At 38.8% G+C, this 14,367-nt stretch overlaps 2 protein-coding genes across 6 annotated transcripts in view; one reads left to right on the top strand and one right to left on the bottom strand.

The window, feature by feature from the left end:
- The window catches only part of LOC107090979 (sodium/potassium/calcium exchanger 3-like), a 16,243-nt gene extending 14,632 nt beyond the window's left edge, over positions 1–1,611 (top strand). Inside the window, exons 16-17 of the mRNA XM_015384649.1 lie at positions 257–322; positions 579–1,611. Coding sequence (XP_015240135.1) covers positions 257–322; positions 579–689 — 177 coding nt within the window. The 3' untranslated portion in view covers positions 690–1,611. The remainder of the gene's footprint in view (positions 1–256; positions 323–578) is intronic.
- A 2,622-nt stretch (positions 1,612–4,233) lies between these two features.
- Positions 4,234–14,295, bottom strand: dpf2 (D4, zinc and double PHD fingers family 2). 5 transcript variants are annotated; one of them, XM_015384675.1, is made up of 11 exons: positions 14,199–14,295; positions 12,283–12,443; positions 11,989–12,096; positions 11,608–11,804; positions 10,142–10,237; positions 9,370–9,454; positions 8,828–8,962; positions 8,162–8,293; positions 6,273–6,385; positions 4,898–4,979; positions 4,234–4,384 (listed from the first exon to the last, which is right to left on the bottom strand). In XM_015384675.1, exons 1-11 carry the CDS (start codon positions 14,228–14,230, stop codon positions 4,299–4,301), a joined length of 1,227 nt encoding a protein of 408 aa, XP_015240161.1. In that variant the 5' UTR covers positions 14,231–14,295; the 3' UTR covers positions 4,234–4,298. The 5 variants fall into 5 exon arrangements, with proteins under 5 accessions (XP_015240161.1, XP_015240163.1, XP_015240162.1 ...); XM_015384677.1 differs by having other exon boundaries at positions 10,142–10,234; XM_015384676.1 differs by having other exon boundaries at positions 11,608–11,801.
- Between the last annotated feature and the right edge of the window lie 72 nt (positions 14,296–14,367).

The raw sequence follows: 14,367 nt of genomic DNA, 5'->3' as shown, positions 1-14,367 counted from the left end.
CCATGAAACAAAGCTGTGTGTGTGTGTGTGTGTGTGTGTGTGTGTGTGTGTGTGTGTGTGTGTGTGTGTGTGTGTGTGTGTGTGTGCTAATGCAGCCTCTTTGCTGCAGCAGCTTTAAAATGCCAAAATTCTTGTTATCAAGCCGTTTCTGCTGCTGTGGCCAAATAAAAAATGGTTTATATATATATAGAAATATAGATAGATATTTATATATAAAAACAATCACTATAAATATATATTTTTTATTTTATTTTAGGTGACAATCAACAGTAAAGGCCTGGTGTACTCTGTTATTCTGCTGCTGGCCTCTGTCACTCTCACTGTGAGTAAATCTGTTAGGATACAGGATTAATCCTCGCCTCTCTGAGAGGAAACAGAACCAGATCCGCCTCCTTTTTTCCCTCGCCCTTAAATCTGACTTTACCTGGGTGTTTTATTTCTCTTAAGGCTAAAATTGCTCGATTGACTTTTAAAACTTTCTTGAGATTAAACAGGATGTAAAACTTGTATCATTAGAGTTTGGCTGCAGCGACAAAATCCGTCCATCTGTCTTTCTGTTTCTGTCCGTCCATCCTCAGGTCCTGTGTGTTCATCTGAACCGCTGGAAGTTGGACCGCAGGCTGGGCCTCTGTCTCCTGCTGCTATACGCCATCTTCCTTCTCTGCTCTGTCGGCTTCGAAAGGCTGTAGAGCAGAAACAAACCCGTCCCATAAACACAGACAGGTTGCCCCGATTCGTTTTCCTCTTTTGTCGACAGCATCAAATCTACACAACCATGCGTTTGAAATAAATATCGTAGTGGCTGTAGATGTTACTGAGACACCGGATGTCTATGAGTGAAGTTTACCTTTGATAAATGAGTATTTTAAATAGTTTTGTACTAAAGCACCTGAGAACCCCAGAAGAAAAGCACTTTGTGTCACAAAAAAGTTTCTAAAATGAAAAATGTATATTCTTGAACCCCAAAGTGAGTTAAGATCTTTGTATTGAGACATAACCTAAGAGAGATGTTTATGTGTTAAGGTTTACAGATTTGCTTCCCAGTTTCTGCACTTTTATCATGTTAAGTGTCCTCTTTTCTATCCCAGTCCTGTGTTTGTGACTTTGAACGACACAGCATGGTCATCCCAGTGTTTGCACTAACTCACTGTTATCCTGCCCAAAAGCTTACCAACCAGAATGTCTATTTGAAGGGTCTTTGAGTAACATTCCTGAGTTTTAAGTGCAATGATTCTTCTGCACTGTTGCCCCTTTGTGCCTAAAAAAAAAGAATCACCTTTCTATTGATCGCCTGCTCTAAAATTCAAACTTTGGAACAGAAATCTGTGTTTGGTGTTACAACCAGTTCTCTGCTGATTTCTAAAAACAAAATCATTTGCATCAAGAACATTACTATTTATTTACTAAAAAAAAAAATCTATGAAATTGTCAAATACTGACACCTATTTATTTACCCGATTATCTGTGACAGTTTGTATGTATGACTTCCTGTGTTTCATGTAGAATAAAGCAAACTTCCTTTTGTAGCCATTTTCTGCAGCACAGACAGTGAAAATGTGTTTTAACTTTGTCCATGGCCAAAAGCAAAATATTTTAAAATAAATACCTGTCATGATCGACGACTTCACTCATTTATTGTTGTAAATGAAGCCAGACCTGCTGACTTTCCACTGATGGAGACAAAGAATCTGAGTAGCTCTGAGACATTTAGAGAGACATTAAAGAAAATAACTTAGAATTTCTTCTTTGAATTTCACCTCAGAAAGTTGAAAGTCATTCCGTGGTGCAGGGTCACCAACGTGGTGCCCAAGGGTCCTCGGAGGGCCTCATGGGGTGCCCACAGCATCTTCTGAAAACAGCACAACTCACCAGTTGAAATTCTATTCTGTTGCCCTTCTTTTTAACCATTTATAGAGCATTTCATCATTTTAATCATACAGGGAATGTAAGCATTTATAGAGATTTAAAAATCCCAATATCATAAAGACAATTAAGAACCAAAGGAAACAATAAAAATATGAATATTATGTATGAAGTTTAGGTGAAAGCTCATCCATCCATCCTACCTACTTACCAACCTCTTCCTTTTCTTTCTTCCCTTCCAATAAAAATATGATTATTATGTATGAGGCTCCAGTTCATAGGTCAGTATTAGCAGCCATAGCCCTTCCTATGACAGTATCCATGAAGTATCCCTACCCTAGAGATCATAATGTGAAAAAAAGATCAAAGTAGTGAGGTTTACTTTTAAAGAAAAAAATGCAGCAATAGAGAAAACTGATCCACCACCTAAGCTGTGAAATAAATGGGCAGATAAACCTGTTTAACAAATACAATTACTGAGATGTAAATAAGATAGGATGGGAAACATTACTTTATTAAAGATATTAAATGAAAAGTACAAACATAATGGTACAGAGGGATTCTCATTGGAAAATTCTCATAAATATAAAAAAGTAAAAGTCCCAGGAAAATGTATACATAAATATATACAAGCTAAAGCTACAATATGGTTTCCATAACCTAAATAGAAGTTAAGAAATTCTCCTGTGTGATGCCAAAGGTTTTTTTTCTTCTTTGATCAAAGGAAGTGAAGCTTATCTTATCACCAGCTGTAAGGAAGTTTGTTTTTTGGCCGATTATTTATTGTAACAATGAATCTTGGTAATTAAAGTTTTCTTCCAGAGGTTTGGATGCTGCTGCACACAGCCTTTAACAAGTGCATTTTTCTTTAAAAAAAAAAAAGGACAAAAAGGGTTTCTATAACTACATTATGTCCATTTCTGTATATAGTAACACTTATTTATAGAAAGGAAACTTCTCTAAACATTTGACAAGAAAATTATTCTGCCATCTAGGAAAAAAAAGACAAAAAATTAAAGGGATTTTTCCTCTGAAGTATGTCTCAATCAAATAAACCAAATGGTGTGAAAACATTAGTGGTTTTCTTAATCACTAATAAACCAGTGAGACAGTGGGACATGATTCAAAATGATCTTTATTTCAGTCGGGCTAAATCAGCTTCAATACCAAAAAAATGTAAAAATAAAAATAGTACAACAAAGTACGTCATCTTACAAATACTTATGAAGAAAGTCTGACATAAACAACTGGAAACGTCACAGTCATAACAAAAATATAAAAGTCAATACAGTACATAGAATGGATTAGGAGCTATATATATATATTTATATGTCGAAGTGTTTGCAATATCATGGACTTTACAAATTCAGCTAGTAAAAACTCCCAATACCAATGGAATATCAGAGAATACAAAATGTAAATAAAAAAGAAACGGCTGGGATGAAAGTGTGTGCATGTTGCATGCAAATCAACCCCAGAGGGACGAAGGATAAAAACAGCTAATTTGAGAAGGAGTGTGTCTCATTGGCACCACAGCAATGTGTGAAATGATGAGAATTAAAAATAACATGATAAACATTTAATTATGATCATCTGTGATTTATGTAGTGAGCTGAAATATGAAGATCAGCTTAGCCAGCGAGTCGGAGGCATTTTAAAAGTGTTTGTTCATCTTGATGATGAACTCTGCTGTCTCAACACACCTTCTTCATCTTTTAATACATTATGATAAAACATTGAACTCCGAGTGTTTGCGTCGTCTTTTTGGAGCCAAATGAAAGCCACCGTGAGGGTGGTGCTAAATATGAGCTGACTGAGCGGAGACAGGAGTCGCTGTGATGCGTGTAGCATGATTAAGATACACAAAGGGAAACCTCACCGAAGCACGGTAAAAGGTTTGGTGGATGGGACAACAGCACACACCGACAAAAGCCACTACAAAAGCCCACTAAGAACCAGAAACGACAATTATATTTCTTAACCAGATATACGGTGACGTGTTCTCCGCGTAAAAATAGATCTTTTAGCTCCCTGCTGTGTCTTTGAGTGAAGGGGTTAAAAATAATCAGCTGTGATGCTAATCGTTCCCATGGAGACAGCAGCTACTGCCGTTACCGTGTGTAACAGTCCATTAAGAATGATGCTAATACACATGATATGTTACATGTCTGACAGCGAGTCTGGGGGCCGTTGTAGGCAGGTTTGTAGTGATAGTTTGATCCCTGTGTTGACTGATCTGAGGTCTGTTCATTTTTTTTATCCCCCCCCCGCCCGGCTAGCACTGTAGATAAGAGCGACTTGTAAAGCTGATCTGCGATCTGGCTCAGCTAGATCTGAACAGAGCCCCGGAGTGACGGGCTGAGAGGAGGTCTGACATTTAGGGCCGGGGTCCGCTGGGGGTCCTGTTGCTGAGAGGTGGGCTTCATGTTGGGACGTCACTCTGGGGCAGAGCTCTGGTTCTGCTGGTATATGGAGGCTTTGTCTTTTAGCAGAGCCAGGCACAGGTGGCAGCTCCAGCTCCCTGTTAATATAAAAACAAGAAACGTTAGTGGATGGGCGGAGCCTGTCTGCTTCTATGAGGAAAATATGGTGCCAGCATTATCTGGAAACCAAAATGATTAAAACTGCAGAAAGAAAAAAAAAAGTAAGGCATGTTTCTGTGTACATATATGAGAATGCATTGAAATATGGTTTAGTTATTGTAATATTTATCAAATTCTGTAGTCAAAAGGTTTATATAAAAAATAAAAAGAGGTTGAAATTATACACTAAATTTGACCTGTTTTTCTCTTGGTATTGAACTACAGAAGGAATAAAAAAAACTATATATATAAAAAAACAACAACAATAGATTGACCATTTTTGAATTGAGTAAAGAAAACATTTTCCAGCACATATTTAAAAACAGTTGAGAAGGTCCCACATAAAGATAAAGATCTGTGTTAACCCCCCTCCTCAAATGTTAAAACAAGGCAGCAGATCAAAATGTTTGGATGATCGCTGCCATACAGGCGACCCTCCACAGTCAGCTCACCCTCTGGTGGTTCGGTCATAGGGGGGCTTAGACAGTACATGTGGTAGCCTCGATCGCAGTCGTCACAGAAGAGCAGCTGGTCCTGCAGAAACAAAAACATGTTTATTACCTGATCCAACTGCAATTCCTGTTTCTTTTTAATAGAAACATTAAACCAGTTCAAGCAAACACCCAGAGTTGGTTTTAGATTTTGGTTGTGGAGGGATATGCAGACAGACTGTAACCTTTTCATCGTCTCCAAAAAAGGTGAAGCATAAGAATTCATCCCCAGAGGAAAGCAGTTGACCTTTCCCATCGCTTATAATCAGGCTGCTGACATTTACTGGATCAGCACAAATGAAGGACGGGTGTTGACTGTAAGATAAGCCCCACTGTCCTAGATATGCTCTTCAGAAAAACCACTTTCACATTCAGTCTTGTGGGAAAAATCCCCAAAGAGGTTACAACTAAAAAAAAAAAAAAAAAACATTTTAGCCTTTTCCTTTAATAAATAAAGCATTTAAAAAGTTTGTCGTTGATCACCATGGGTCTAATTCGGTTCCCAAAACCATTAGTTTCAAAACAACAACCGATAATCCAAGCATCACCAAAGCTAAAAGCTGATTTATATTACAGCTCACCCCGGTCCCCCTTAAAACAAGAACATCCAGCATTTTTATTGTCATTACACTGTCACAAGTACAGATTTACTCTCTGCATCCGCTTGGGGAGCAGTGGGCTGCCATTGTGTGGCACCCAGGGAGCAGTGTGGGGGTTAAGGGTCTTGCTCAGGGTGGTCTTGTGAGAGTGGCAGTCTGTGGGAGTGGGGTTTGAACTCAGAACCTCAGGATTCTAAGCACAATTCCCCAACCTCTAGGCCGCCACTCCCTTAAGAATGAATTAGCGTTAAGGGTCTTGCCTAAGGACCCACACTGGTAGCTTCTTCCCCTCCAGCAGGGATAAGAACCCAAGCTTCCTGTTTGCAGGATGGGTAACTTGCCATTTTAGCTAGCCAACCGCTAAAAACAAACACAGCCATTAGTGAAAGGAGTAAGCTTTGCTATCAATAAATCTCACAAGCATAACATCCACATCAGATGGCTTTAATATTATCAAAGAGCAATATCTGATTCATCTGTAACTCGTCAAACTGTAGGCGAACCAGACTCCAATATTAAGTATTTATCAAATCCACTGCAATGAACTATGGTAAAAAGGTAGAAGAAACTAAAAATAAAAAAATGTTTTTGCAATTTCTTAAAAATTAAAAAGTGAGTTTATTAAAAATGTTTGATTCGCAGTATGATTCAGACTCAGATCAACAAGTTTCTTTTGGCCTATTAAAAAAAGAAGAAAGATGACACGTCTGTTTAGAGAAGACAGGGAAGAGGCTCACATCGTTCTCTGAGGTGCCACAGACGTTGCAGCATTTGCACTCGATGCACTGCCAGCGGTACGTCTTCACGGCAGCCATCATCACTGGGGTGAACTGCAGACACGTCGGATGTCCTTCCACACAGAGAGGGAGACATTTTTAATCAACTTACAAAAACAAAACAACTTAAATCTTTACCAAACTGAACATTTAAAAAAAAAACTCAAGTTAACAAGAAATTTGATAATGAGATTCCCTCCAAAAAAGTTTAAAAAACAATCCACGGTTCGTTTAATTTTTTTTGGAATGACTATGACCTGGATGACTGAGAATCTTCACCAGCAAAGATAATAAGATCAGGAAGTAAATGTGTCTTCTACATTCAAGCCATCTCTCAGGGAGCAGTGGATGTCTGAGCGACAGGAGGACAATCCAGCGCAGCAGTCTGTGAACCTGCAGCCAATCTATTCTAACCACTAGGCCACCACTCCGCTGAGATTAAAATATGAAAACTACACAGATTACATCAGTATTTCTATTGGATTGCAGATAATAAAGCTTTACTAACGTTTTTTTCTTTTCTTTTTACACTAAAACCACAAACTTATTTCCATTTAAAATAAGGGACAATAGCTGGTGCAGCAAACAGATGCCACATCTGATTCAATCAGAGCATAAATCCAGCTGTTCTGCCTCAGATGCTAATGCTACAGATGCTGAGGAGACCAGGATCTTTGGACAGGACAACTGTAAGTAATCTGACCTTTAGGGAGAAGAGGGATTTTTCAGTCTATGTGCAAGTGAAACATGGCGGTGGTAGTATTATGCTCTGGGGATGATCTATTTCAGCTTGGATAAAAGAGCTGGGCTCAGCTGCTGGGAACATGAATGGGGACCACAATTGACCAAATTGTGGTCAAGTTGCTGGTTGTTTAGCTGCTCTGTTCTGTAGCCTCAAGCTAGAGAGTAGCTTGGCTTTATTCACTTTAATGTCAGTGCAGTCGGTTCATCAGGATTATGATCCCACTAAAATATGCAGAGCCAGGAAGCGCTGGAAATCCCCGCAGGGAGCTCTGCAGCTTGTAGGGGATTTCCCTCTGCCTTTCGTAGAGGCTAGAAGTGAATATAAAGAGTTTTTAAGGTTTGTGGTAAACACAGCAAGTACAAGAATATACAATTGAATGTTTTTTTGTTGACAGGTTGTAAAATTTCTAGTTAATTTGGGTATTTATAAACTTTTTCGCCATAGTTCATAAAAAAATGTTTTAGTGCAGCAATGTTGATTAGAGCTCGCTCTCTGTTCCTTCTACACAATAATCCATGCTTCTTGGCTTTTTTTACCTGCAGAAGCAATGGTAGCCAGTAATGTTTGTCTCCCCCAAAGAACTCCTGGAACAGCTTTTCTGAACGGTTGATGCTCCGACATCCAGTGGTAAAAGTTTAATTTACTGAACTCTAGCATTGAACGCTCAGAAAACCTGGTTCGTTAGTGACCACCCTTTTTGTCCTAGGATCTAGTTGACATCTAGTGACATCACTGGAATGTCTTGCTACTGCAAGACATTTCATCTTTAAAGGGGAATTTCAGGTTTTTTTCATTTGGCCCTTGATTTTACGTTATTACATCATGTTCTACTCACCCATATGAGTTTTGTGTCATTTGGAGCCATTCTGAAGATATTCGGTTTACTCATAGGAAGATGTTACCTGGATATAACCTAACTGAATATGTTCGGAACAGCTCAAAATGACACAAAACTCATATGGGTGAGTAGAACATGATGTAATAACTTAAAATAAAGGGCCAAATGTAAAAAAAAAAAACAACGTTCCCCTTTAAGAGCTTGTGAAAACAAAGCCGGGATCCTAGAAAACACTGCGTTGCTTTTAATTTAGAGAAGAGCTCCTACCTGACCGCCCGCAGTCTGAGCAAGACACCAGCTCCTCTGATTGGCCCGTTTTCTGATTCAAAGTCGAGTCCCCCAGGCAGAAATCACAGTAATCGTTGGGCATTGCCAGTCCATTGGGACCCTTTTTTGTGGCTGTTTAGGAAAGAAAAAAACAAACAAAAAAAATATTCCAGGTTCATTAGAGTAGAAGCTTTGGCCAAACCAGGACTGGTGAAACATATAGGAGTCCACTGCCTGATGTCTAACAAAGGAACCAGTTAAACTAACTTCAGTTCAGAAGCTTTTAGATACTGGATCCCAATATGATCAAAAGAATGAAAGAACGTATGAATTTCAAACATGGTGTAAAGTGCAAAGAGGAAGAAAAAAAAAAAAACCCAAAGCAATGTGAAGGGATTCTGTGTTTGAGGAAATGATTGATAAAAAAAGTGCCAGATTTCCCAGATGTACAAACATGTTACAGTCAGAAACATTCAATCTGATCAAAATTCAAAATCATGAAAAATAATAATTAAAAAAAGGTGGGGAAATAAAAAGCACACACAAAAAAAGGGGGGGAATGAAAGACTTCCTTTTCACCAACACACGTGCTACAAGGCATGCAACCAAACCTCCCTCCTCTCTGTCTATCTGCCCCTCGCTCTCAGCACTGGAGGAGTAACTCACTCTTCTGCTCCTCAGGCTGGCGAGGAGTGGGTGGTGCCTCAATCTCCTCGTGGTCCTCGCCCTCCTCCTCTGCCAGGTGAGAGTGTGTATAGTGGTAGCTCAGGCCTGGGCGATTCTTGTAGCGCTTCCCACAGACTAATACACACACACACCGTCATACAAAAGTGTTATGGTGATTCGGGTTTCCCTTACAAAAACAAAACAAAAAACAGGGCCCCGCATGGAGCCAAGCTGGGAGCGTGGCATTCATCACTCCCCAAAAAAAACTTCTTTTCGTTAAAATATTTCCACACAGTGATTTTAGGTGGACACGCAGGTAGCAAACTCAGACAGCAAAAGCACAGCGAGCCGAAGCCGGCATGTAATCAGACAGCACACAGACAGCGCATCAGCTGGGAGAAACTCCTCTAAACACAATGCAAACTGTTTCCAGGTTGGGGGGGGCTTCCAATTCATGCACATCCAAAGGCCTGCCTCGACCTTTCAGGGATAAAAGCAAAAGCCTCTCCTGCTGACATGCAAACAGACGTCCTGCTACTCACTGTCGCAGGCGTACGGTTTGTCCCTCTCCTCCAGCGCTGCGGCTGCAGCCTCCGTTTTCTTCTTCCCGTTCTTGTCGCTGCGACCCTGAAAAAACAATTGAACACGGAAAAAGAAAAAAAAACTCACTTTGTACAGATGCAGTTAAATACTTAGAACTGAAACATTGAACTTAAAAAGTGAAATTCATTTTTATAGAGATACTTTAAACACTTATTTCTGTTCGTTCTTTAATATAGCTTATATCTTATGTATCTGCTTCTTGGATTATTTTATTATTTAAGACCTCTAAAAGTGATTTTAATAAATTAACCTTACATAGTTGACATGTTGTTGCGCTAAATAATCATAGGGAGACTTACTTGAAGCTGTGTGACGGATCCGTCACTGATATCCTCCCCTAACCCACCAATGTTCTTTGATTCATCAACATCTTAATGCTGTAGTTACCCATTTTCTGGGCTATTTTTCTTCTACAAACCGTTTTCCTTCCATTCAAATATGGAATGGTTGGATAGAGCACTGAACGGTGAATGGTGTGATGAAGAACATGTTCAATTAGCAATCTTTCTCCATGTTTGCTCAGGGCAAGATTGGCCTGAATATCTATTTTTATCTTTGTTTGCTTTGAAAACTTCTTATCTAAAAAGAAAAAATCTTCTCATCACTAAAAATGGTAATCTTGACACAGAGTGCTGGAAACTTTGTTTTTTCCTTCTCTTTCATTCCTCTGACTTGTGTCTCCCTACATCACATCAAAGTTAGAACACTTACCTTGGATTTGCTCTTGCCTCGTCTTTTGGGGGTCTCATCTTCGAAGTCTTCATCATCGAGGTCATCTAAGTAGTCATCGTGGTCGAGCACTCTCTGCTGTAAGAATCTAAATTAGCTTGAGGTTCAAAATGTCAAACCTGCTTTATTTTCTGTATCTGAAAATACTTTTAGATTGTTCAGTGTTTTTTTTCAATCAGACTGTAATTGGACAGAACCGTCTCCACCGCAGACAGGACCTGGTTAGAGCTTAACGTCTAATCATCATTTTCCTCAACGGAAACGATCGTATAATGAAAAAGTCCAATGACTTATCAACTAGTGTTTGGTATCACATATTTGAACGGACGGTGGACTTTCTGAAACTCTAATTAGATTCTACACACCGAGACACAATTGCTGGAACCTTTAGATTACTGATAAAAAAATGGTGACAGAAATAACTGGGATCTGAGATAGTATTAAGTAATAATTAAGTAATAATAAATATAAATTCTATAAAAATAAACAGATCAAAGTCAGACACTGATTTTAAGAAATAAACATACTGAACAGGCTTAGACTAAAATTATGGCACCCTTAGATTAATACTCTGTTATCCAACCTTTTAAGTCAATTAATGCAATCAAACGATTCCTATAACTGTTGAAGATCCATGACCTGAGACTGAGACCAAGCTTCCTGATACTAAGCAGCAAATTTCTTTCTAGAATCCTTTCATAGTTTGGAGGTTTCATCGAACCCTGTAGAGGTTCAGACACCCTGTGTCAGATGAAGCAAAGCAGCCCCACAGCATAACAGAGCCTCCTCCATGTTTCACAGTAGGGACAATGTTATTTTCTTAAGATAAAAACGCACCCACACTACTGAATGAATAACTTGCCTTTAGCATGTGGCAGAAACACTTTTTCTACCAACAAAGTCCTGTGATGCTTATGGCTACATATTTTATCCTCTCTGCTTAGTTGAACTGTTAAACGCTCTTATTTTATTTTATTTTTTAAGCATTTCCAATTACTTTTCATAAGACTGAAGTCAGAGTTGTACTAAAAGCTTAATGTAAGCATGCTATAATAATTTCAAACCAGCTTTAAAATCTATCTAGGATCCTTGTCCAGTCGGAGCCCAGTTCAACCCTAACTTGACATCACTGACTAAATATTTGTCTTCAGAAAAAAGAAACTTGGTTAAGATGTTTAAAAACAGGCCAAGAAGCACAAAGCCTACATCCAAGTACAGACCAGACACCTTCTGGAGAAATTATTTATGGCTCAAATACCAGTGGTGGTGTGTAAATATTATACTCTTATAATGAATGTGAATTAAATAACAAATTCAAGTGTTTTGTCAACTTCTGACTGCAACTACAGCTAATTCTAACGCTTTCCCAAACACAGCGCAATCGTATCATCCATGCATTTCCAAACCATTCTCTAAACACATCGGGGTTTGAGAACATTCAGCCTAACCTTACGGATGCGCCCAGAAGACGTGTGAGTGACGGCTGACGTGGCCGGAGGCTCCACGGTGACCGGATCGTCCTCAGGAGCTCGAACATCGGCCACGCCGCTCCTCCTCTCCAGGGGTTCGCCTTTTAGCAGAGCCTCCAAGCTGCTTCCATCCACTGTTCCCAAAGCCTCACGCTTAAGCCCCAGCTCTAAATCTGCTGTGTTAAATGATAAAAACACCAACATGAGGAATGGAAGAGTATGGTGAGAGAAAAACATCCAAAACTCCTCATAAAAAGATTCTGCTACATACAATATAAGGGATTTTCTCAGAGTTATTAAATCGTACAACAGCTAAATGTGCCTGAAGAGGGGAAAAAAGTATTTCACCAAATGTTTTACCTGCTTTGAGAGGAGGGAAAGCCAAACGAGGGTCCTCTGGAGGATGGGAACGTCTCTTCTTCCTCCAACGGCGAGCAGGGTAAGAGTAGAGCTGTCCTGGAGCTATACCTAACATTTTATTGGAGAGTGAAAAAAGGGACCAATTATAAAAGAGGAAGGATTGTTTATAATCTCAGGCTCTTTGGAATTACATCAAAATAAAGCCATAACACATTACTCTCAATGAATTAACACTTCATTGCATCGCCAATAAAAGACTTGTAAACTTTTTCAAGTAAGACATTAATTATTTACCTGCACTCCTGTGCCTCTTCTCCATCCAGATGTAACAGTTGGACTGTGCAACTCCAGTCTGAGAATCCAGGAAGGGCATGAGGATGCTGCGTTCAGCACAGAGACGGGCGTTGTAGCTGTGACACTGCTCCATTGCATCTCTATAATACTGCTCTCCAAGACTGGCAAAAAAAAAAAAAGAAGGCAGGTTAACAAACGCATAACCAGAAAGATTCTGACTACAACCTTGTTATTCTGCAGCACAAAGCTGCAATACGGTTTTTAATTACAGTTTCATTACTAATTTAGTAGCATAGAGCTCTTTGAGCTCATTTTTTATTGTATTAAGTCAGACATGTAGAGGATAATATTCTGCAATGCAAATCCAGCAAAATTATCTTCTATACAAATCATTAAATTTAAGATGCATTAATCAATAAGCCACTTTTTGTTTGACTGATAAATGAGACATCAACTTATTCAAATCATCATATGCATTGAAACTAAAATCTCACTATCTTTGATAAATAAATCAGTCACCTACATTTTTTTCTGAAATGAAAATCTGATTAAAGTTAGGATAAATTAGTATAAACCTATTAAAGATTCAGCAGGATATTTGTGTCTTAGTAATGGACAGAAACCAAGAAAAACAGCCGTAACAAGATGTCACTAAAACAGACAACATAATCATAATCACTTCATATTTACATTACTTTATTTTCCAGATTCCAATTGTAGAAGTACCAAGAGCTTTTTCAATACTTTTTTAAAAGCATAAAAGCACTTCCTGATGAAATCATGGCACATATTTCTGGTCAGGCTTAGATGGATGTATATCATCTTATTTTCTTCTACTATATATATATTCAGACTTGAACAATAAGAAAATATTTTCATCTTTTTTATTTATTATGAAACCTGACCAGAAGATACTATTGTTTACACAATTGACAAGCTAAAACTAAGATGGTTTCATAAAATGATCAAACAAATGAAGGTCTTTGTAATAACTTCCCAATTACACTGATCAATAAATAATAAACTAATCCCACTAAAAAGTTTCTGAGAGGCTTTGATGTTGACTCTATGTTTTTCTATTCAGTCTCAATTCACAATACATGTATTTCCCATTTCTTTAAGAGGCAAGTCAATCTAAATAATACTTAAAGAATAAAGATATGTGCAAAGATTCAACTAAACAAAGATCAATCAGTCCTCCATTAAACTGTAACAACACCACACCGGTAAATAAGATGCATTTGGAAGAGAATAACCTCTCACACAAGGGAGTTCGTGTGATCTGATTTGAGTAATTTTATCACATTAGTGGGAAAACAGCTGTTCTCATTGAAGCAGCCTGATGACGCGGATCGTTTTTCCCCCCCATAAATAAATTTTCTCCTAATTTCCCCCGTAAAACATCGAGTTGTATTTATGAATCATTCTACTTTCTGCCTTTAGACACTAAATTATCGCCATATTTGTCTAATGGACACAATACGGCTCATGGTTTCAGAGCAAAAGGCAGGATTTACAGTAGCGTCGGAGAGCTGCCAGAACAAAAGGTTGATTGTTAGCAACAAAGCGCCCGCCAACTGGGCACTTTACTGAAGAATTAAGTCACTCCATTCTGGATAGACTGCCTGAATCTTTGAGGAATCGCTTTCTGTAAAATCACCCTAAACAGACCCCGAAGAGGCGAAAGGTTAGACACAGATACTGGTTTCACAATGAGCTCACTTTCTTCTCTAATTGACCAGAGCTAGGAGAGCTAACTGTAGCAAAAAGATAACGTAATTCTCTTGGGACATTTTTTGTATTGAGCAAGAAAGAGAGAGGACGAATCCAGCGAACTACGCAATCAAATGATGACCGATCAAATGAAAATAACTGGGTGGTCTCTACACTCTTGTAACAAATAAACGTAAACTTACACTTTCACAACACTGTCGACGGCCGCCGCCATATTTGCTTATTGCGGTTGTGTGAAGGACCACTGCGCATGCGCAAAGACCGTTACTGCCTCCCACAATGAAAAAGAAGAAAAAAAACGAATAACCAACACTAGAGGGCGCCATCACACTCATCCGTTGTGACGAGGTC

The sequence above is a fragment of the Cyprinodon variegatus genome, unplaced genomic scaffold (genome assembly GCF_000732505.1).
Source record: "Cyprinodon variegatus isolate N-32 unplaced genomic scaffold, C_variegatus-1.0 Scaffold319, whole genome shotgun sequence".
Taxonomy (NCBI): domain Eukaryota; kingdom Metazoa; phylum Chordata; class Actinopteri; order Cyprinodontiformes; family Cyprinodontidae; genus Cyprinodon; species Cyprinodon variegatus.
This window is presented reverse-complemented; position numbering and strand designations above follow the sequence as displayed.

Bases quoted from the DNA above. Each gene is read 5' to 3' on its own strand.
- dpf2 (XM_015384675.1), bottom strand. From the start codon at position 14,230: ATGGCGGCGGCCGTCGACAGTGTTGTGAAAGT. The intron at 10,238-11,607 runs GTTAGGCTGAAT...AGATTCTTACAG, and splicing joins CTTCTGGGCGCATCCGTAAG to CAGAGAGTGCTCGACCACGA. The intron at 9,455-10,141 runs GTAAGTGTTCTA...TTGTTTTTTCAG, and splicing joins GAGGCAAGAGCAAATCCAAG to GGTCGCAGCGACAAGAACGG.